Source organism: Melospiza melodia, chromosome 15 (assembly GCF_035770615.1).
Source record: "Melospiza melodia melodia isolate bMelMel2 chromosome 15, bMelMel2.pri, whole genome shotgun sequence".
NCBI lineage: Eukaryota > Metazoa > Chordata > Aves > Passeriformes > Passerellidae > Melospiza > Melospiza melodia.
In genome coordinates, this window is record NC_086208.1 from 6,641,226 (window position 1) to 6,662,571 (window position 21,346).

A 21,346-nucleotide genomic window follows, 5' to 3' on the forward strand; every position below is an offset into this window, starting at 1 on the left:
TTGTTGTTTATTCTCTGTCTATGCCATCATCTGCAAATTGCTCAAATTGCTTAATAGCATAAATCAATGTTACATAAATGCTAAGGTTTTCTCTTAAGCAGCAGGAGCAATGTAATAATTAAAAAAAAAAAACAGTAGAAGGCTTTCATTTGTGGTTGTAGTGCTATTGAGATCCTGCTGGAGTACCAGGTTAATGTGGAGATTCTGTTCACAGCCTTTTAAGATTTACTGACTTTTTAAGATGAGGTTAGGCTAACAAACCAGTATTTTTGAAGTAAAACACACCCTGATACACTGAGGATTAAAACTAGCTGGCTGGTCCTGTTCATCTCTATGGCCACAAGACCCAGTGCTGTGTTGAGCATTGCCACCCAGAGGGCAATGGCATTGGATGTGCTCATGGGAAAGCTCCTAAAGCCCAGCAGCTCTGCACCTGAAGCACCCAGATGCCCAAGAGCAGGAGCACACAGCTCTGGTTTTAATCCCCACTCAGAGGCTTCTGAGGTGGAGTGTGAGTGATGGGGAGTTCAGGGACAGTGCCAGGAGCCTGCCTGCCGTGTGCTAAGCCCTGTTGGGCTCACTGAAGCCTGACAGTAAATGTGACCCAGATTGTCCTGCTCCTCAGCACTGGAGAAGGGTGGGGCACACTGGCAGAGTGAGCAGCACCAGCCTCACTTGAGTATCTGACATTGTGACCCTGGCAGCTCTTCCCCTGGGACAGCCTGGGGTCAGTAACAACTGCAGGCTTGAATGACTCGTGGTGCCCTGGACCAAGGTGGTCTTCTCCAGCTGTTCCTTACTTAGGGAAGCATGAAGAGAATGAAGTCTTGGGTTCAGCAACCCTTGATCTTTCACTTCTGGCACATGCTCAGCAGGGTGTTGTAAAGAAAGGAAGCTGTTTCAGCACAGGGGCAGGAGAACTCATCTCTTTGCAAGAAACTGCACTGGCACATCCTTTTGCATCTGAGGGATATTCTGCTGATTGGATATTTTTTCAATAGTAGCCAACAAACAAACTTTGCAGCTGGCAAAACCAACAATTTATTCAGCTGGTATGGATTTGTTTTCTCTCTCTTCTGTGTTAAACTTGAAAAAATAAATCAGTACTGGCATTGAGGCCAGTCCAAAATTTACATGGTATATCAGTCCTCCTCAGTTAACTTTGATTGCTTACATAAGACTGAAGTAATATATGTTTGGTGTGGGACTGGTTGGCAGGAGGATATGAATTTATATTTCATTATCAAAGAACACTGTCATCCCAGATTGATATAACCACAGACATCTTTCTTCCTTTTCTGGCTATTCATGTTTTCTACCACTTGGGTTTTTTCCACGTTAGCAAAATGAAAAAGAATCAAAAGTCTCTTGATCTAAGTCTTTTATTTGTACTGGACTGAAAAGGCATTGAGTTGCTTATATGATAATCAATACCTGACAGATGTAACATCTTTTTCTAATGCCCTTTATGTAATGTTTCTTAATGTAAAAAATAGTAAAACAAAAGAAAGAAAATCTGGGGCTTTGGTTTACCTTCTTGTCTTGTTAAAGAAGGTGAAGAATTGAATTGTCACAGGTGAACTGAGACTACATCCTGCAGCTAGAGAATGTAAAGAGAATTTAAAGAAATCTTTAAAAAAAGTCTTACATAGTATTATCAATTCCTATATAAAATAATTTCATATTTTAAATACTTTTTACATAATTTATCTGTATTTAAAACTAAGTTTTTAAAATTTTATGTTTGGAAACTTTTTGGCATTAACTCCTAAATAATTTTTTTTAATATTAAAAATTCTTTTAAATATTCAATATGTTTCCATATAAAAACAGAAGAAGTAATATACATTGTTCACACATAGTATTGTACATGACATCTGAGCTCTAGACAGAGCTTCTGAATTTGTCAGGCAAGTCATAGCTTAGTTGTGGTGAACCACTTCTTATTCTCTCTCTGGACTCTAAGATTATAACAGATCTTTACCATCAATATGTAGGCTTTAATATTATATACACATACTCTATACAGTATTTAATTTCCATCTCTATGCCCAGAATTGTAAATAAATATTTTTTTTCACAGCATTTAGATCAAAATATTGTTTAGCACATACACAAATATATTTAAGACACACACAAGTTGACAAGAACCATACCAATTTTGCTCAGCTCAGTTACAGGAAAATTTAACTTAGAGGTGCCAAGTAACATAATGGAGGAGTCACTCTTACATTTAAAATGTATCATTAACTTGTTAGCAAATGTTTACAGGTTGTGTCAACAGTAGGAAAATGAGGGTTCCCTTGTCCCCTTGGTGCATTTGCATTGACCCTGCCAGTGATAAAGGCAGTGTGGGCAGAATGCTGGTGTCTCACAGCCCCTTCAGCAGCACCCCCAGCTCTCTGACAGCTTTACCAACCCACTGGGACAGACTCTGGCAGGACTTCATGTAAGGCCAAACTCTCCAGTTTTTAAGGGTAGGCATGTCTGTCACTGAAAATGAAGTTTACTGTCAAATTGTAGCTTTCTTTCTCTATCCTCCTGTATTAAGAAAGATGATTTCCACAGATACTGTAAAAGGATTTGGGTGGCAAGAGGGGGACTCTCATGCTTCCTATACTACATGCATCAGGGACTGTGAGTGCAATAGTTGTGTTCCATTGTGCAAGGTAATCCTCAAAGGTCTTCATTTGTCTTTGAAAAGCTGTTCTCCAAGAGGACCTCGAAAATTTACAAAGTCTAAATGGAACACTCTATATATCTATTTAGGGATACTTGCAGCAGGAAAAAATACCAATGCAAATCAACATTCTCATCAGGAAGCCTAGCCTAGAAAGATTACCCAGAAGAGGAGCACATGCCACACGATATGTGCAGTCATTCACAAATAAACAAAACTCACATTTCAGAGTTTGCACTCATAGTTTCCCATTGATATGCAATCTAAAAACTAGAAACTATTTGCAGGAATTATTACATGGCTTATTCTTAATAGTTGTTCCTGAAAACCTAACTTCTTCACAAGTAATTCTGACATATGGTTTCAGGATGAACTTACAAGAAGTTTGAATGTTTTGTTTGTGTCTTTAAAGTGTGAGATCTGGAATGCACCTTCAGGAAAACAAAATTCACAAACTCAGACATATCCTGCCTGCCTTTCGCTCCTCCTGCCCTATCTCAGGCACGAAGGTGCTTGTACAAGGTGTTCAATCAGGTGAAGAGTGGTACCGGGGTGACTTTGGGCTTGCTTTCCATGGAATTTGCTTTCAAGGGAGCAGACTCTGAGAAGGAAATTGTTACTTAGGGAGGATAAGCATTATAGCAACTTTATTTTAATCCATCTTAAGAGATAAACTGAGGCCTTGAGTTTATTTCACAGTAAAACCATGGTACAACAACAGGCCTCTGTGTCTCTGAAGGCCTCAGCCAAAAAATTTGGATTCTGTAGGGTAGAGGGTGCAACCAATGCTGAACTTATCCTCACCCACATCTTTTACCACTTATAGCACTGGTTAGGAATACTGGTGTGCCAGTGAGAGACTAATTCTCAGCTCTTTTGTACACACAAAGTTTCAGCTCCTGGTATTCTCAGCTCAGCCCCTTCCATTAAGACATCAAAGTGACATCCAAACTAAGCATATATTGACAAGATAATTTCAAATCCAAAAATAACAAAGTGCTGAACTACTAGTTTTGCTTTTGCAAAAGTCTGTCTAGACATAGGAAAAATTGTATTTAAGTTCTTACCTTTCCTTGGATGTATCTGCAGTGTGTATATATAAATAGATATTTATACAGTTAATAGTTTACATCAGAAGCAAGAAGCTTTATTACTCATTAGTACTCATCTGATGTCAGAGTGAGCAGAAAAGGTGCAGTTTTCTTGTAAAGACAATGTTATGGTGACTCAACAGAAGGAGTTATATAAAAGGCTAAGCATACAACATATCAAACATTTAATTTTTAAATAAAAACCTTGATCTCAGGATTTAATGGCTTTTTTTGCTTTAGATTCTTCATTTATGCTTAAGCCTGTACAAGACATTGAGTTACTTTTTCCACACTGGAATCCAGTTAACAGTAAAGAGACAAGTATTAGGGGTTGGTTTTTTTTAAACAAGTGGTGATGAAGGCATCTTAAATCAATCACTTTTCTTTTAGATAGTTAAAATGGCTATTAGTTGAAAGAATGCCTTTCTGGGGAAAAGGAAGAAGTAGTAAACTGTAACAATTACTGCAAAGCCTGTTTTAGAATTCAAGCCAAATTTCTAGGTCAAATCCAGAAAGATATGAAGGACAAGTTATGTGGTGTGTCCTCTCAGCTTTCAGGTTTCTGGGTCTCAGACAAATTCAAAATCCTGAAAGTCATATATGTTGTATGCAAAGTGCATGGAGGGAGTTACAGGGTGCAAGTGAGGGGCTGAAGAGCTACACAAGACATCTCTCCCTTTTCTCTGTTTGAGCAGCCATTTGGATTTAATCTGAAACGTGTTTATGATCACTCATTCAAATAGATAAGATGGACTCTGCTATCCTTTATAACAAATCCTGGAAGAAGTGGCATTTCTGACATTGCCTACCTCCTATTTTGGAACAGCCAGTTTGAACATGTGTACGAGGTGGTGGTTCAATACCCCATCTTTCTGAAGGGACTTGCAGCCACTTGGCATTTTCCACAAAAGAGTGCTCAGAGGAGCTACGTAGACACAGCCCAGAGAGAAACTCTTGGCTTCCCTTCTGAAATGGTGCCATTCTTCTAAAAGGAACTCAGGACCAGAGGGCAGGGGGGCAAAAGAAAGCAGACAGTGAGAAGCATTATAGTCATTAAAAACAAGCAGTAAAAGACCCCACATTCTTATTTGCTACATACCAATCAGAGAAGCAGGTTTTAGTTAGGAGTTAAGCAAAATCTTTAGACACAGCCTCTACAAAGTTTGGTGCTGACATTAAAATACCAATTGTACAAATGATTGTGAATACTGAGAAGGCCATCAAACAGAGCCGATCCACTACAGAGGCTGCAAATTTCCATTCATTGCAAATGGCTTCCTCTTCATCCTGGTCTCTGAATCGGTTTGCAATGTACCTGACCTCTTCCAAAATCTTAGCCAAGTCTGGGTCCCCTTCAGAGGGGTGCCCACTGTGCAGCAGGTTTTCTTCATCTGTCGGTGAGCAGGTCATCCTCCCACAGATGACACCGGAATCAGTGGTGGGTGTGCAGTGAACCCCTTCCAGCCCCCTGAAGCCAATGTAGAGCATGTTGCCATTGCTGGACTGCTGGCCACTCACAGTGTTCATCTCCACGCTGGACAGGCTGCAGCGCCGCGGTTTGTGCTGGCAGGCGGGACGCACTTTATCTTCCCCCGGCCTTTTCATCCTCAGAAACCAAGCACACCAATTCAGAAGGATGATTCTTGTCTGAAAGAACGTTTTTGAGAATAAGCATCTCTTCACACAGCCACTGCCTCCGGTGCTGCTGGTATCCAGGCAGCTGGAGTGACTGCTCCCTGGTGTCTGCTTAGCCTGCACTGCATTCTAGAAAATGCTGCTGGAGTTTTCCAGCTGGTTAATTTACCAGTCACTGGGGTTCTTCACTTATTCTAGCAGCGCTATTGATTGCCTCAGGCTGAATATCAGTACTGGGACTCCCCCCTCCTCAGCTGGGAATGTCCATAGTGTTGATTCTTCCTGACACTTGAACAGTGACATGGCAGACTTTTCCACCTTTACTAAAAGCTATGAGTTAGACAAAACCAAACCAAGCTCTTACTGAAGAAGAGTTAATTTTTAATAGTCTTAATAATACTGCTTTGGATGATAGCCAAAAGTTACAATTCTTTTTCTCTTATTTGTGCTCTAATATTCAATTAATAGCTATTACTGTTTGGGTGGGGCTGCTGAAACAGATTTTGGAGTGGACTGGACCACCAAGCTTTAAAATATTATGGCTCTGTTCTTGTATTGTGTTCACAACAGTTGGTTGCAGATTTTAGAAAAGACATCTGGATATAACATGAAGAAAATATGGAAAAATTACTTTGATTTAAAAAAAAAATACTTTGCAGATTTTATCTGTGTATGTCATTTTACTGTTTTCCACATTGGCTTAATCCAACCTTACAGAAAATGCAGGAAAGCCAGAGACTGTTCCACTTCAAATGAAAGCTTCTGTAATTTATTTAAATCAGATTTTAAGAGCTCATTCCAGCATTTCTTTTTCAGAGTTCTAATGAAATATTATTGTATCATATAATATGCAAACTTTTTCCTGTAATTAATATTAGATTTGATCCATTTATTCTGACAGTGGATTCTTACTCAGAGTAGATACATGCAAATATCCCAGCCAGAGACAGATCTTGCCCTATTACTTTTTTAACACTATCAAGCTCTACCAAGAAGGATAAAATTCTGTTAAATGAGGACCTTATCCAAAATTCACCAGTGTCCAAATAATGTTTGTTGGACTTCAGCTTCTCAATATTACAGCTCATCCTCAACCTCAAGTACTCTGTTTTCTGAGGATGTTTGTCTCAGTACTAAACATTGTCCCCTTTAGGTCATCAAACACACGTCTAAAGAGATCTACCTTTAATTCTCTTCACTGAAATTTATTTTAAAGTCACCACCCCAGGACAAGCCAGGGAATACCTCATTATCTCTTGTCCTCAGGGTGCTGCTGTATGCACATTTTTCCAGCTAGTAAGGATAATAATATTTCATTGTTCTAGAGAGAAAAAAGAAGAAAGGTCTTTCCATCTTCAGAAAGCCCTGCTGCTGCCATGAGCTGGGTGAAGTCAAAGGAGGGGACATTTAGGTGATGACAGCAGTGTGGAGTAATCTAATATCAGCACAACGTTCTCTGTAAAACTCACGCCCCCCACAGAAGGACATTATTTAAAGAGTCTTATGTGCTTTGAAAAAATACTTTAATTCTTTGGACTTTACAGATGTTCTTGACAAGAGATATAAATGTCACTTTAACAGCCATCTGTAACAGATGCTCTTAAGGCTATGCATGTTTCTGTTTGGGCAGCAGCTAAGGATGGAGCAGCTGCACAGCTGCACCTCAAGGGTAGTGTATTTCATGCATTTCTCATCTCCATCAACACTCTATTCTTCTACCTGGCTCACTTCTAACATCTGGAGGTTATTTGAAAATCACCTTCATTTATATATTTAGGTTTTAAAAACATCCTGAGTTGCATGTAGCTGTTTTGAAGGACATGAGAAGTTAGTGGAGGTATATTAATTCTCTCTTGCACACAAATGTTTTCTAAGAAACCAGCCACATGGAACATATCTGGATACCTCATTTCTGGTGAAACTTCTTTTCCAAACAAACTGTCTGGGAGGAATTTACATGTTTTTAACAGTAGGAGGTAATCATGGACCACTGGCTGGACATTTATGCAATGGATAGTGAAGGAAAATCAAACCTTACCCATTTAGGCATTTTTCCTCCATCTGGATCATGATGGTGGTATTGTAGAACAATAACAGTGACAACAACAGAAAGACCAACAATAATCATAGTGCTGGCAAAATACTGAGCTGCAAAATAAAGAAATCATTACAGGAACATACTTTGGCTGTATATAATATAGCTTTAATAAGGAGTGTTTATATATGCATTCATAGCATTTAGTTCTTTGTCCAGTTTAGTGCTGCTCTAGGTACTTTTGAAAGATTTTCTCAACACCAGAAATAATGGACATTATTTTGAGGGGATAGCCAGTGTTTAGCTGTTGTTTTTGTAAAACTGAGCACCTGCCTTTTTTAAGAAACCTTGACACAGGCTGCCTTCTTATTTTATTTCAGCATTGTTGTATAAACTGACTGGCACTTGTTTTGAAAAGTTTGTCTTTTTGTTTGAACAGTTACAGTGGGAAGATTTAATTACATTTAGCTCATGTGTTCCAGTTTCCTAATCAGAATTAGGAATACAGAACACAATTGAGCCAATTGTGTCAAAACTGCAACAAATTCTTCCATGGAAAATTGATTCTCTTATTCTTTCCCCAAATATACATAGATTGTTTATTTCATTCAGAGCAGAGAGCACCCATCAAAGCTCTTACCAATTGGCAATATTTTTCTAATTCAGTTGAAGTCATCCATTTTACAGCTGGTGATTTGCCTTAAGGCTGGCCTTTGTGCAGTCACTGTACCTTGTTTGCTAAAAAAATCCAAGTGACTAAAAGCTTACCAATTAAGGGCACAGAGTCAGAGGTTGCTGGCATAATTTCAGCCACAAGCAGCATGAAGACAGTGAGAGACAATAAAACTGTTATACCTGAAAGATAAATATGAAGCATGAAATCATATCAGTAGCTGGTAATTACAACAGTAAGAGAAACAATGAATCTGAAGGAATGTTCTCTGCAAGATGCAATCCCACTGTACCCCTGCTCCAGCACGTTAGTGGTACTCCTGTCCATCCTTGTACTGCCTCATTTTCAGGGTAGCAGTGCTGCCAAACCTGTACCAATGCTTGCACACACATGGATATTTTTACATCCTTCTAATGGTTCAACTTTTATCATTATTTGCTAATTAGCTGAGGCAAATCAAAGCAATTCTTGCACTATATTAGCTTTAGAAACATGGTGTGAATCTGAGTAGTCTGTAGTAGTCTGGACTGTTGATTTTTGGAGTTTGACTTCTGTTGCTCAGTGATGAGCTCCCATCTTTCTAGAAAAAGACTTAACTCTTAACTGGACTTAAACAATAATGAGTCATTGTCAGGTGGGAAAGGATTAAGGAACAAAAAATTCATCTTAAAATATGGTGAAGGACAACTTAATTAAGGAGATTATTACCCCTCAGTTAAACCATATTCTGGAGAAATGTCAATTTTTCTACATTTAAGCAGCAATGTTTACTTAGCAGAAGTCAGTTAATTTGAATTTTGTATGGGACAAAAGGTTTCTTTACATAGTTAAACTACATCTTAAAGATCAAGAACTCAAGCTCAGATTTGTTTCACAAATCATTCCTTAAGTTAAAATTCACTAAAAAAAAGTGAAATAAGAGCAATTAGAATCAATCTTTCTGAGAAGACACCATAGGTTCTTAATGCAATTCAATATTAAAAGGAAGTATTAAGAAGAATTCAGTGTTAAAGTGTTCAAATGTGTATTTGTGAACTTAAGCTTCACCTAATGAATGTGAGATTCAACAAATATATGTCAACAAATGAAAGCCTACTTCTTAAGGAAGGTACTCAGGAATTGTTTATGCCTCTGCTGGTTCAGCATCAAACACTAAAAATAGCTCATGAGCCAGGACATACAAACTATTCCTCCTGCCTAAGACTCTTTAAAAAGAAACTTTAAAAGGACAACTTCTTTTGTCTTAGTCATATTTACAATATCCTATTAATACTTCACCTAGTGAGATTTTTTCTCCTGAGTCTGCTGGAAGCAGGAAAACCAGCAAGGCAAGTGCAGATATCAGGACACAAGGAATGAGGAGATTGAGGCCATAATAGAGAGTCCTGCGTCTCATGGTAACTGTGAAGGTTACATCTGGGTAGGGCTCTTTACAACATTCGTAAAAGCTCTCAGTCCTCTTCCCAGGAACTCCTGTGGAGGAGGAAAGAGGAAGAAAACCAGAGATTAATGTGAATAAACTGTGTATTATATAGTGTTTATTTTTGAAAAGGAGAAATTTAGTTTTCCAAGTTTTGCTACAGGTAAAACTACTTAAGCTTAATCCCTACTTTTTCTCAGCTGATAAAGGAAAATCAGATAAAAGATACTTACAGAACTCAAGCAGCAAATTTACCTCTTTTTTAATGTTGATTTGCATCTGAGATCTGTTCTCAAGAGTTTCAAATGTCACTGGCTAGGTCATTTATTAATTTAATTCTGTCTTCATTTCCCAATTGTTACTCCATCCATTTCAGCAGTGGAGACAAGGCTGCAAGTTCACAGTGTAACCGGGAATGGAGAGCTTACCTACTAAATCCCATTCTCCATTTGAAATATAGCCAGATATATCTGCTTCTTGCATTTGTAAGTCCAAGGACCAGCCTCCATAAGTCCAGGATCCAAACTTCAGGTTACATTTCTGAACATCAAAGGGAAACCAGCGTACATCTATGTAGCATGAGCTCTTAAATATGCCTAGGTGAGATTTGAAACAAGAGCACAAAATTTAAATGCTTGTTCCACAGAATTTCATGTACATTTTGTAACCAGAACTTGTTCTACATTGTGCCTTCTGCTTTTAATTTATAAAGCATCTTTAATATCAGTCCTATCTTGGCATGTAAAGAGCAAAAATCAGTCATAGAGAAGGGAAAGAACTGTGCCATTAATGTATTGATGTTGTTTGCTGTTTTTTAAGGATACTCTTCCATTTTGGCACATAGTGGAAGAATATTCAGATAAGAAGTCAGATTTCTAGATACAGTATTTTAGGAAGAAATTAAGCAGAATATGTAATCTCTTTCTATTTCTTTACTGACTAAAATAAGAAATCTTGAAACATAAGAAGTTCTGAAATATTTATTTGCTGTTTTATTAGATTTATATGATATTGATTTACTGAGGAAAGTGAGCTTCTTCTTTTTCACTTGTTCAGTCAGACCCTGTCCTTCAGCATCTTTCAGAACTGAACTGAAAAATCCCCACCAAATGGAATATCTTAAGAGAGCATCTTAAATCAAGAAGCAAACCCCTGAAACCCTCTGGACATCTTAGGCAGAAAACCTAATTTGTCTGGAAAGCATTTGCTCTAGTGCTATGGTTTGCAAAATTCAGATGCTAGGAGGAGTTAATTTTAATGATTATGCTAATTGAGTTGGGGAAAAGAAACAGTGCTCCACTGCTGTACATCCAGACCAAAAATTGTTTTGATGAAGCATTCATTGAATCATTTCAAATAGAAATACATCCAAGATGTTACTAAGCATCTTACTGTAAAGTTAACATATTCATAAAAGAAACACCAAAATAATGTAATAAAAAATTATTGAGGCATTACCATTACTTTAATAAATATCTTTTTATAGTAAAGATTTTCAAACTTCTGAAATTGTGTATTGTGACAGAAGAATTTCCATAATTGTAATAAAACATGCATCTTGTATGAGAGTTTTCATGCAGAGGTGTTAACCATATAACCATAATGCCTGTAGGCTTACATCTATCAGATGATGCTAGCTAAACAAATGAAATGTAAGAGAATTTATGGCAAATTTGAAACCACACCATGCACAAGTAATCTACCAAAATTTATGACATGCAAAGAGCCTACCTGGTGGCAGGTATTGGCAATGTCCTGAAGAATTGACTAAAACATTAGTGTGAAAAGTAGCATCAAATCTTTCATCAGCACTAGAACAGGGGAAAAACAAAATGGGTTATTTGCTCTTCGACTGGCTGAAGAATGAATGTCTGAAACAAATCTCTTCTCATAAAAGGACTATGTCACCCCTAAAACTTGCCAGCTTTTTTCCTGCCATCAGTTTTCTGTGGCCTCAGACTAACTGGCCTGATCCTTCTGGGTTTATCCTGATTAAGAGCTGTAAGGCAAGGTCAGCCACCTCATTCTTGCCACCCACCTGCCCATTAGATTCATTATAGTGCCTTGGCTCTATTGATTTCCTTTTGGAAAGTAAGCACTTTTTAAAAACTTCTCAAGCAACTGTACAGGGAAATCTGTTCTCTTGGTGTCTATGTTAACAGCATCTAATGACTACTGAGGAGATGGATACTCCAGTGTCTGTATGTTCCCACTTCTTTGTATATGGGTGACCATTATTACAACATTTCATACATGAGATCCTTTAGTGCAGCTCCAGCCTTCATTATTTACCTCAGACCCCACAAATTGCATTCAGACAAGAAGAAAAAGCAGCCCTATTTGATGTGTCAGTGTAGTGGTGTAGCCAGCACTGCCCTCTGTGCTCTCTCTAGACAGCAAGTCTCTAGAAAAATAATCATAATGTCATTTGGAGAGTGCTCCAAATGATGAATTTGCATCTACTGCCAAGGAATATCTCAATTCTGTCTGGCAGGAATTTACCAGGTGTTAATATTTTAAGGGCTTCTAGATGGGAAACACAATGAGGCACAGGCTACAATTGTTGTACTGCTGTAGTCTCCAAGCTGGGGGGGGTGGGGTGGCACCTGGGGCAAGTGCAGAGCCAGCTGGGCAAGGCAGGGCAGGGGAGCTACACAAGCCTCAGGCTCTGGATGCTTGCAGCAATCTGGACTTCAAAACCTGTGTATCTCCAGATTGACTGGAACACTACAAGTCTCTAATGTCTCTTTGCCTCTTAGTAGTATCTCATAATTTTCTAATCACCTTTAAGATATCATCAGAAAAACAGTAAAAATCTGAGATGGTCATAAAGTGAAATATTCATAACTCTAGGAGAAAATCAAGTATATTAAAAGGTGTTTTTTAGCAGGAAAACTCTTATTGAAATATTATTTTCTTTGAAAAGAGGAATTTAATATTTGATCTATTTTGATTCAAATTTTGTGTCTCAGAAGCTAAAATAAAGCAACTGTTATTTTAAATGTTTTTAATATGCATTTTATTTCCTCCTTCTGTACTTGAATAACTTAGATTTTAAAAAATATCTGGGCTGGTTGGTGAAATTTGCAGACAAGAAAAAGCTAAATCCAAATAATTACTTGCCCATCTGAAGTTGCACTTTTTCCTGTGGTGAGCAGAAGGCTCAGAAGTACTGAAAATACTTGCAAGTATTTAATGTGAACTTAGAAGAGAAGCAGAAAGTCTCAGCATTGAGTATGTTTGATGCCTGATTTTAGCACACTGAGGGGCAAAGGCAGCTCAGGTCTGAGGCCACTTGAGCAGGGTAAGCCACTCCTTCAGCTTCACAGCTCATGGCCGCATTCTCCCTGTTTGTGTTGCAGCTCCTCTTCCAGCTGGAGCTCTAATTCTTCTCCTTCCACATCTTGGCTGCCTGTTTTTGTGATATTTCTAAGGAACTGGTGCTGCAAAAATCTCTATTGATTGCATTGCCAGATTTGGTAGAGGATACTGGGGAGAGGGGCAGCAAGATCACACACACATTCACCCAGGTGTGCAGGCACATCTGTGCCTGGGTCTCATTTCCTTAAAAACCAGACCTAAAGTCCTCCAACAAGGTTCTGTATTAGACAAATAATTGCTTTGACTTGAAATTAATAAGGGTTAGATGATGGCATTCAAATAAGTAGTCAAATTTAGGATGTAAAATTATCCGTGCCACACAAATCACTTGTTAAGTGGGAATTAATGACTCCTGGGCTGGGTTCTGTTCTCTTCCTCTGGAGTGGAGAGTAGTGAAACACCAGGGAGCTGATTCTAAGTCCTTGCTGCTGTTTCTGGTAATTGGCAAAAATAGAATTTTCACAAGAACACAAATGATCAAGGAACCTTGATTTCATTTCCACGTGACTTTGCCTTTCATAGGCACATTCTTAAAAGAATATCCAGTGGTAGTCAGATTCAAACATGAAATTCTTTTTTTCTGAGAAAGGAGCATCTGTTTTTCCATGCTGTGCTTCTAATCATTTCTGAAATGCACTGCTTCTATTGGGAATGCACTAAGTAGCTTGAAGAGACTGGACTGAAATGGAATGTAATGATAGCAAATAATTTCTGTAACATTTCCTCTTCAGGGTATAACCACTTGTAAGCAGATATTGATTACAGGACGTTGAGATTACAAAGCTGGACCTGGCAGATAGAATCTCACTGGGACCTAACCTCATGTTTATAAAACTGGAAAAATAAAACTCTTAAAATGAGACATACTTCTAGAATTTTTGTAATTCCATGAAATACTGAACAATATGTGGCCATTTGGAAGATAATCCCACCAGAAATGAACACTTTTAATAAGTGTAGTTAAAAGTGGAATATAGTCCACATGACACTAACACAGTCAATCCTGGAATTTGTACAAAGGCCTAGATTTTATTTTCTCAGATGAACTGGCCCTGCTCTACCCACAATAGACTGGATGTAAAATTTAATACAGCTGCCACAGTTTCTCTGTACTAGGCTGTAGCAAGATGTGTAAGAACTCAAGGCATAGTGAAACATGCATTCATTAAAGTGGAAAGTGAATTTATAGTTCATTAATTTCTCTGTAACTGCAGATGCATGTCCCTAGTGAAGCATAGAAATTGAAAGCATCTATCTCAAAATGGCATGTCACTAGAAGGGAACATCATAATATTCCCACTGTAATTTCAAACAGGCATAAGAATTTATTTTAAATAGCTTTGCTCTCTGACTAAACTCTGCATAAGATTTTTGGATTAAATATGTGTTTGTAACAGAGAAACTGCAGAATAATTATTTCATGACTGAGTCATAGTTAACAATCTGAAGAGTTGAAAATCTGTATTAACAGAAAAATTGTGGTTTCAGTTTTCCAGGTTATTGTGACCCTTCTTATTCTATAACCCACCCCAGCTACAGTTAGCATGCATACATTAATATGACTAATTCCTAAACTATTACCCTTTCAGTTTGGATATACTTAAATACTGAAGCCTAAATCATCAGGCACATTGCCAAGTCTCTCCCAGGTATGTGATATAAATCAGGAAGAATATTGTCATAACTCATTTTTTTGGAAATCACTAAATTGCTGTTGTAGAGTACCAATTTCATGGTATACACAGCATGTTGTTCATCAGGACAATGGAAATGAAAGTGTCATTTGTCAGATTCTCCCAAGAACACTGTCAGTTATGGAATCAGGGTAGCTAGAGATCCCTCAATGTTAGCTGTACCTCTGGGACAGCAGTGCCACAATGCAGGCCCTAGAGAAGTACCCAGGGCCTGGCAAAGGCTGCCCCTGGTGCTGTTATTCCATTATTGCACTGCAACAGCCCCTGGGACTGCAGCTCTGAATATAAAGGTGCTCCCCGAAAGGCAAATGGGGGAGAAATGCAGCTGCCATTGGAGCAGCCATTCCCTAGGACTTGTTACAACAAAGAGCACTCCTGAAGTGGGAAGGGGGAGCAGGTCGATAAGCACAGCAGAGTGTGTTCTTAAGAGACACAGGGCAGAGAAACAAAGGAAGGAATGCCATCAGGAAGACAAAAGGTTCATATCATCTGCACAGGCAGCTAAACAATGTACCCTGACTACCACAGCAGAGCCAGTGCTCCATGGGCAGAGCAGATTAAGTTCTTTCCAGCACCTGGACAACAGCACACAAGCCCACAACAACTGCAGCAAAAGGCAACTTGTTATAGAACAGACAGCTCTCAGTGTTTTATTTTTTGAACTAAATAAATTCCACAATGGGAACTACCATGGAACAGTACAGCCAAAGAATCTCTCAATGTCAGCTAAAGGTTCTGCAGTGGATTGATGGCAATCTGTCTGTCCCTGAAATAGGCCCAACTCTGAACAGTTTGACAAGGAGAGCAGCAAATATCTCAGCTATTTTTGTAGCAGGAGGAAAGAATAACACCAAAACTGGACATGGAAAAATGTAAAGATCCTTCCTGGCAATTACCTCTCCTGTCTATAGTGAAACCCGAACTAAACCCTGACAAGCAAACATCAAATTTGAATTCCCCTGTAACTATTTAGACCAAAAAATTTCAGAGAAAATTATTATTATCCATACCATTAAACACCATCTCATAAAAGCTACTCAATTAGAATGGTGGTAGGGATAATATTGTTATTCGCAAAGTGTTTGCAAATATGTCCTTCTCTTCTGTGAACAGGAGACTGGTAATTTTCCAGTATTCCAAACACCTAGAAAGTTTTGGAGAATTATTTTAAAATCTAGGCATTTTGATGAGATGATTGTCATTTACCTTGCCCTTATCATTGTTTTTGGCCAGGGTGCTAGAAAACTTCATGTAGACTCCCTTTCCCAGCAAAGGCTGGAGCAGTTGACCTTTCAAGGGAAATTTTGCAAGTCTCTAATTCTATGATCTTCCCTCCATCCCCACACACACACAAAGAAAATTGTATCTACCTGTTATAGAGGAGAATATCAGGCTTCCAAATCAGTCCATCAGGAAAACGAACATTCTTCACTCCTGGGTATTCAGACACATTCCACTGCAGATAATGATCTGTCCAGTACTAAGCCATACACACAAAAAGTAAGTTAGGTCATCTCATCCACTGCTTTACTCTAGTTCTTTAGGGACTGGGTGGGCTGAAACAATAGGTGTTCTCTTGTTTAGCTTCAGGGACTGAAATGTTTGGAAAGAGTGAATTAAGCCACCTAGAGCACAACGGAACTCATAAACCCCTCATTTTCAATTCACACTGCAGTGCACATTACAGCCTAGAAGATATTTGGAGTGCTTGAGTTTTGTTGTTCACACTGTGTCAGGTTCCAGTTTGGGATTGAACTGCTTTTATAATTTATACAGTAACATCCATTATCTTTATCTTCATAGAGATAAAGAGAACCTTTGTTTGCTGTGGCTGGAAATTCTCAGGTTGTAGTACCTTGCTCATAGGCATGGGGTAGAGCAGCCAGCATTCACTGCTGACAGAAGATGACTGTGATGGCACAAGGGTAATGCCAGCAGGATGTCTTGGCAGCTCCTGGGCCTGGCTTTGCCCAAACTCTGAGGCAGATGCTCCATAGCACAGGTTTCCTCCCTGGCTGGCACTTCCTGCACTGGAGGCAGCTGCCCTGGGGCTGCCTGGCTCCTTCCAGCCCAGGCCTGGCTGCTGGCACAGGAGGCTGGCATAGGCAGGCTGGCACAGGCAGGCTGGCACAGTTGCACCAGCAGGGCTTTGATCTGAGCTCAGCACTGCTAAATCCCACACTCTGACATTGAAACATATGGTGGAGCACAGCCATAAACAAGAGCAGAGCCCCAGCCTGCAGCCAGCTGAGCACTGTGGCAGCCCCAGCAAGCCTCCTGCACTCCAGGAGTATTTTCCTGCTGTATTTTCCTGAAATTGAGGTTGTGCATCACCCCTTCCTGCGCAAATGGCTTGTTATGATACTAGGGTGGTTTCTCTTGAGCATCAAGGGTATAAGGAATAGTGTTCAATTCATTTTAGAAAATTTACCAAATTTTCTCTGTCTATGCTTCATTATGTGCTTCTTTGTATCTCCATTATTATGTTTATATTAACTTCACTTGGCTGTAGGTGTCATGTAACTTACAGTGAGGGCTTGTCCAGATTTACCAAGCTGTTGCAATGCCAAATGTTAATTTCTTAAATGTAAACTTTTAAATGGGTGAGTAAATGTACAACACCCCTTGTGTCTAGTGATCCTTGTCAAAATGTTTGATAGACATTAAGGTCAGGAAAAATTGCCAGTGGGTATTGTGGAGGTAAATGTTATTGGTCATTCTCATGGGGTATTCACATCAAATTGGTCTATGGAATTCCTTGCATTACTGTCACAGGCAAGTTTTGATTTGATACTCCAAGTTACCAGTTAGCCTCATGCTGCAGGTATTCAAATGCATTCTTGTACCTTTACAACAGCATAAATGACCATTTTGATGCATTCAGCACAACTAATAGCATTCATCATGCAGCTTTTGTGAGGTGTTTACAATATTTATTCTTGGCCTGTGCTTCTATATTTATCTCATTCATTTTTTACAATGAATTTGTAGCAAAATCAGACAAAAGATCTGAGTCATACACTGTTTTTTCATTTAGCTTTACAGATAATAGTTTTTAATGGAAATCTTCAATTACTTGGCTCTGTTCATAGTTCTTGGTTTCACAGTTCCCTAGTTAAGATACCTGTGTTGCTCACAGCCATCTATGTACAGCTTCTGTGAGCTGACCAACTGCTTCTCATATTTTTTCAGAAGTTTTACATGCATTTTCCCAGTAAACAGTTTTACATGAACTTCTTGGTTGACGAATGTCACTGTAATATTTTTACCACTTCATCTTTGTGTAACGTAGAAATCCTGAGACACCAGGATAATCTGTTTTTTCCAAAGACCGGCAATGTAAGCAAATCAGCTGTGTGGGTTTAAGGCACTGAAAGCTGTGGCTCAGTGGCTTTGGGTGACTCATCCTCAGGAGCTGCCAGAGCAGGTCACACTCGTGGTGGCAGGGCCAGGTCTGGCAGGCTGCATTCACTGCCAGCTGAAGTGGATATCAGCATATCCAATCATTTCCTAGCCCAGCTTACGTTAGGAGTTCCCATGGCCACGGCTCTGTAGCACAGGGTGATGCTGAGTGACGTAAATCCAAGAGCAGCAGAAAACTTAATAGCCAAGGCTGCATTAGAGATCATGTTAAACAGATTTATGGTTGCTCTGTCAGCCCTGTGTACAAAGTGCTCACCCGTCCAGCAGGGCATGATCTGCTTCATTTTGCTTTAACTTTAGAGCTCCTGTTAAAGGAGCTGAAGCACCTTTAATTTGGATTAAAATGGCAAAGAGCTCAGGGTGCTTTGGTTAGTACCAATCTGTGTGATTAAGCAAGGCTCCTGCTATAACTAAGATCAAGTTTTAGATTTTTGATGCTGAACAGTATTGCCATGGAGATAATGGTCAGATGAAATAGTCTGCCGGTATAAATACAAGATTTATATTCCCCTTTCTCTCAAGTTATTTTTTGCATTTAAGTATTTTGGAGATAATTACACAAAATATGTTTAAGGTACATTGTATCATAAAATTCATTTAAGATACGTTGCTAATTATATACACATGTATATCAAGGAATGCAATGGAGAGGGATTCAGGGAAAAATTATTTCAGATGATTCTAAGAGAATGACACGTGTTTGTCTTAAGCTTTGCTTTGACTCTCTCTAGAACACCATTAATACAGTTAATATGCAAACACTTATATTTTTATGTCTACTCAAGCCATGAGGAGTGGCTACATTTTTTGTAGTAACGAAGTGATCTGTTCATTGCAGTCTTAAGGTGCTTCATATCCAGTATGTGCGAAGGTGAATAAATCAAAAGAAATACAGAATGTATAATATAATAAAAAATTTCCTAAGGGGGAAAAAAAACTCAAAAAGGATAAGGATGCTGTGAGATCAAAGAGAAGGAAAATAAATTACAGCCTCTTGAGTACGAAGTGTTGTATCATTTACTGGTAAGAAATCATAGGAACTATGGTCTTTGTAGCTAAAAGCCAAAAACATATTATACTGACAGTTTTAATCTTGCTGTACAACAGGCCTCTATAAAAGCATGAGCTGAGTGCTTCTTCCATGGAGATTTTCTTTGTAAATATGTGGAATAGCCATGCTGTTCTTACAGATCATCAGAATAGTCTTTCCTTTGTTTCCCAAGGCCTACCCCAGGGCAAGTGAGGTGCTCAATTTATAATGTTACAATAAAATTAAAAATAATGCCTTTAAACAGAATGAGCTGGTTAAAGAAACTGAAAGGTATAAAGTTTCTGCAAATCTATGTGATTGTTTGTAATAATAAAAATCTTCTGTGACTTCCTTTACCTAACACAGTGCTCAGCTGGTTTCTGTAGTACTGATGGGAATTCAACTAATGGCAAATTCTCATCCATGCTGCTGTAGGTGGAGAAAACTCCACATCACCATCTTTGCAGAGCTTAAGACAAACTTATGGTAGAAATGTTTGTGGATGCATTAGGACTCCACAGGAGTCAGCATGCTAAGAAGCACCTTGTTAATTCTGAGTCATAATGTAACCTTTTAGAGAAAACAATTTCAAAATACTCTCACAAAGTTCTTGAATTATCTATTATCTCTTCCATTTATTAAAAAGTGAGTAAAGATTGAGTTCTGCCCAACAATACTGGCCATGAGTTAATAAGGACAAAGTTCTCTGCTGTGGTATCTAGTAGTAGCAAAGAAAATCTGACATGGAATTAGGAGTCAACTCATATTTTCTCTACAGACCTGAAAGTTTTCTAAAATTCAAACCCCTCACCAGATTAAAACTGAAGGGGAAAAACAAACATACTTTGTTTCAAAACTTACCATTTGTAGCCAAATATTTGTTGTTAATACTTGATTCTTTTCATCCTGGAGGGAAGGAGGAGAGGAAGAAGAAAAAAACAAACCCCAGTTTAGTATTATTTAGATAAAATAATACCATTAAATACATTTGATGATTTTTAAATAACCAGTTGTGCCAAAGTACCTTTCAAAGCAATGGGAATCATTGCCACTCACTTACTGGAATGGAAGTTTTCACAGGAACTTTTAAATTTCAATTTAATATTACTGCTATCAGTCAAACTGTCTCCTGGGGGTATCCTTCTGCCAGACTCTTCCCTGGGGCTTCTTCTTTAATAAAGAGTCTCCAAAGGCAAGGCAGATTACAGCAGAGGCTGCCTGTGCCACCTTTCTTAGCAGCAGCCCTATCACTAATTAACCTTACCCAGCAGACAGAGGCAGGCAGTAGGAAAACCAGGAGCAAAGTGTGGCTAAGCTCAGCTGAGGGGTGTTGGGGCCATTCTGAGGAGCTGCTGAACTGGCAAGGGGCACCACTGGGGTCAGTGGAACTGTACAAAAAGTGCTGCATCAGCTTTACCAGAAAACTTGTCAGGACAGGATATTATTATTCTTTGAAGGCCTTTCCCTTGCACTCCTGTGACTGATGTAAGTTCAGGTGGCACAGCAGGCATCTGAATGTTAATGCTGAAGTTGTAGACTTTAGTTCTTCACTGCTCAGACACAGGAAATTATCAGTGACCTTTTTCTGTGGAGATACCATATCAGCATCCACCTGGGTTGTGTGAAGCTAATGGAATACACTATATATGCAGTTAGTATTCCACATTTTCCACTCTGAGCACACAATCCCTGTCCCAACACCAAAGCTGCATTTACAGTCTGAGAAGATGTCACAGGAAATTCAGTCACCTGTACAGCCTCAACTGCCAGAGTTGTTCATATGTCTAGACCTCTGAACTTACATCTGTCACTCTTGAACTTAAATGTCATTCCTAAATAACAAAAAAATGGCCAAAAATGTTTAATCACATACAATTAAAAAACCCCTTTTAATAACACACTTTACTAAAGGTAAATTTTCCCCTTCTGTTCTTGTTTTGTGAACTACTAACCAAAAAGAACTCCTGAGAAACCTTTCATTGCAACCATTTTAGATCCGCACATTAGTAGGAAGTTACACAGCATGTAAAATCAAATACCCTGCAAGGGACAATGGCATTTTTAAAGCAAGAGAAACCTTTTGAGGAGCAGCATCAGTAAATGTACGAAAGTGTTACTAGGCTGTGTGTAATCACAACTAAATGTCCAACATACAAATAGAAAGATTTTAAATAAAGATGCCAATGTGCATGAATAAAGTCTACTATCATGCACACTCCTACCTTGCTTTAAAAAAAAGTAGCATAAAAATATAAATAATCACAGACCACAGCTAGTCATTCAG

General features: G+C 38.7%; 1 protein-coding gene across 2 annotated transcripts in view; it reads right to left on the bottom strand.

Annotated features, from left to right (window-relative positions):
• Nucleotides 1-1,364: 1,364 nt before the first annotated feature.
• The window catches only part of CHRFAM7A (CHRNA7 (exons 5-10) and FAM7A (exons A-E) fusion), a 37,894-nt gene continuing 17,912 nt past the window's right edge, over nucleotides 1,365-21,346 (bottom strand). Inside the window, exons 1-9 of one of the 2 annotated variants that reach the window (XM_063169566.1) lie at nucleotides 20,087-20,238; nucleotides 19,924-19,968; nucleotides 15,980-16,089; nucleotides 11,266-11,345; nucleotides 9,963-10,130; nucleotides 9,393-9,587; nucleotides 8,210-8,296; nucleotides 7,445-7,554; nucleotides 1,365-5,418 (exon numbers count right to left, since the gene is read on the bottom strand). In XM_063169566.1, the coding sequence (XP_063025636.1) occupies nucleotides 4,900-5,418; nucleotides 7,445-7,554; nucleotides 8,210-8,296; nucleotides 9,393-9,587; nucleotides 9,963-10,130; nucleotides 11,266-11,345; nucleotides 15,980-16,089; nucleotides 19,924-19,926 (1,272 nt within the window). In that variant the 5' untranslated portion in view covers nucleotides 19,927-19,968; nucleotides 20,087-20,238 and the 3' untranslated portion in view covers nucleotides 1,365-4,899. Of the gene's footprint in view, nucleotides 5,419-7,444; nucleotides 7,555-8,209; nucleotides 8,297-9,392; nucleotides 9,588-9,962; nucleotides 10,131-11,265; nucleotides 11,346-15,979; nucleotides 16,090-19,923; nucleotides 19,969-20,086; nucleotides 20,239-21,346 lie in introns of those variants that run through there. The other variant, XM_063169565.1, reaches the window with a different exon arrangement.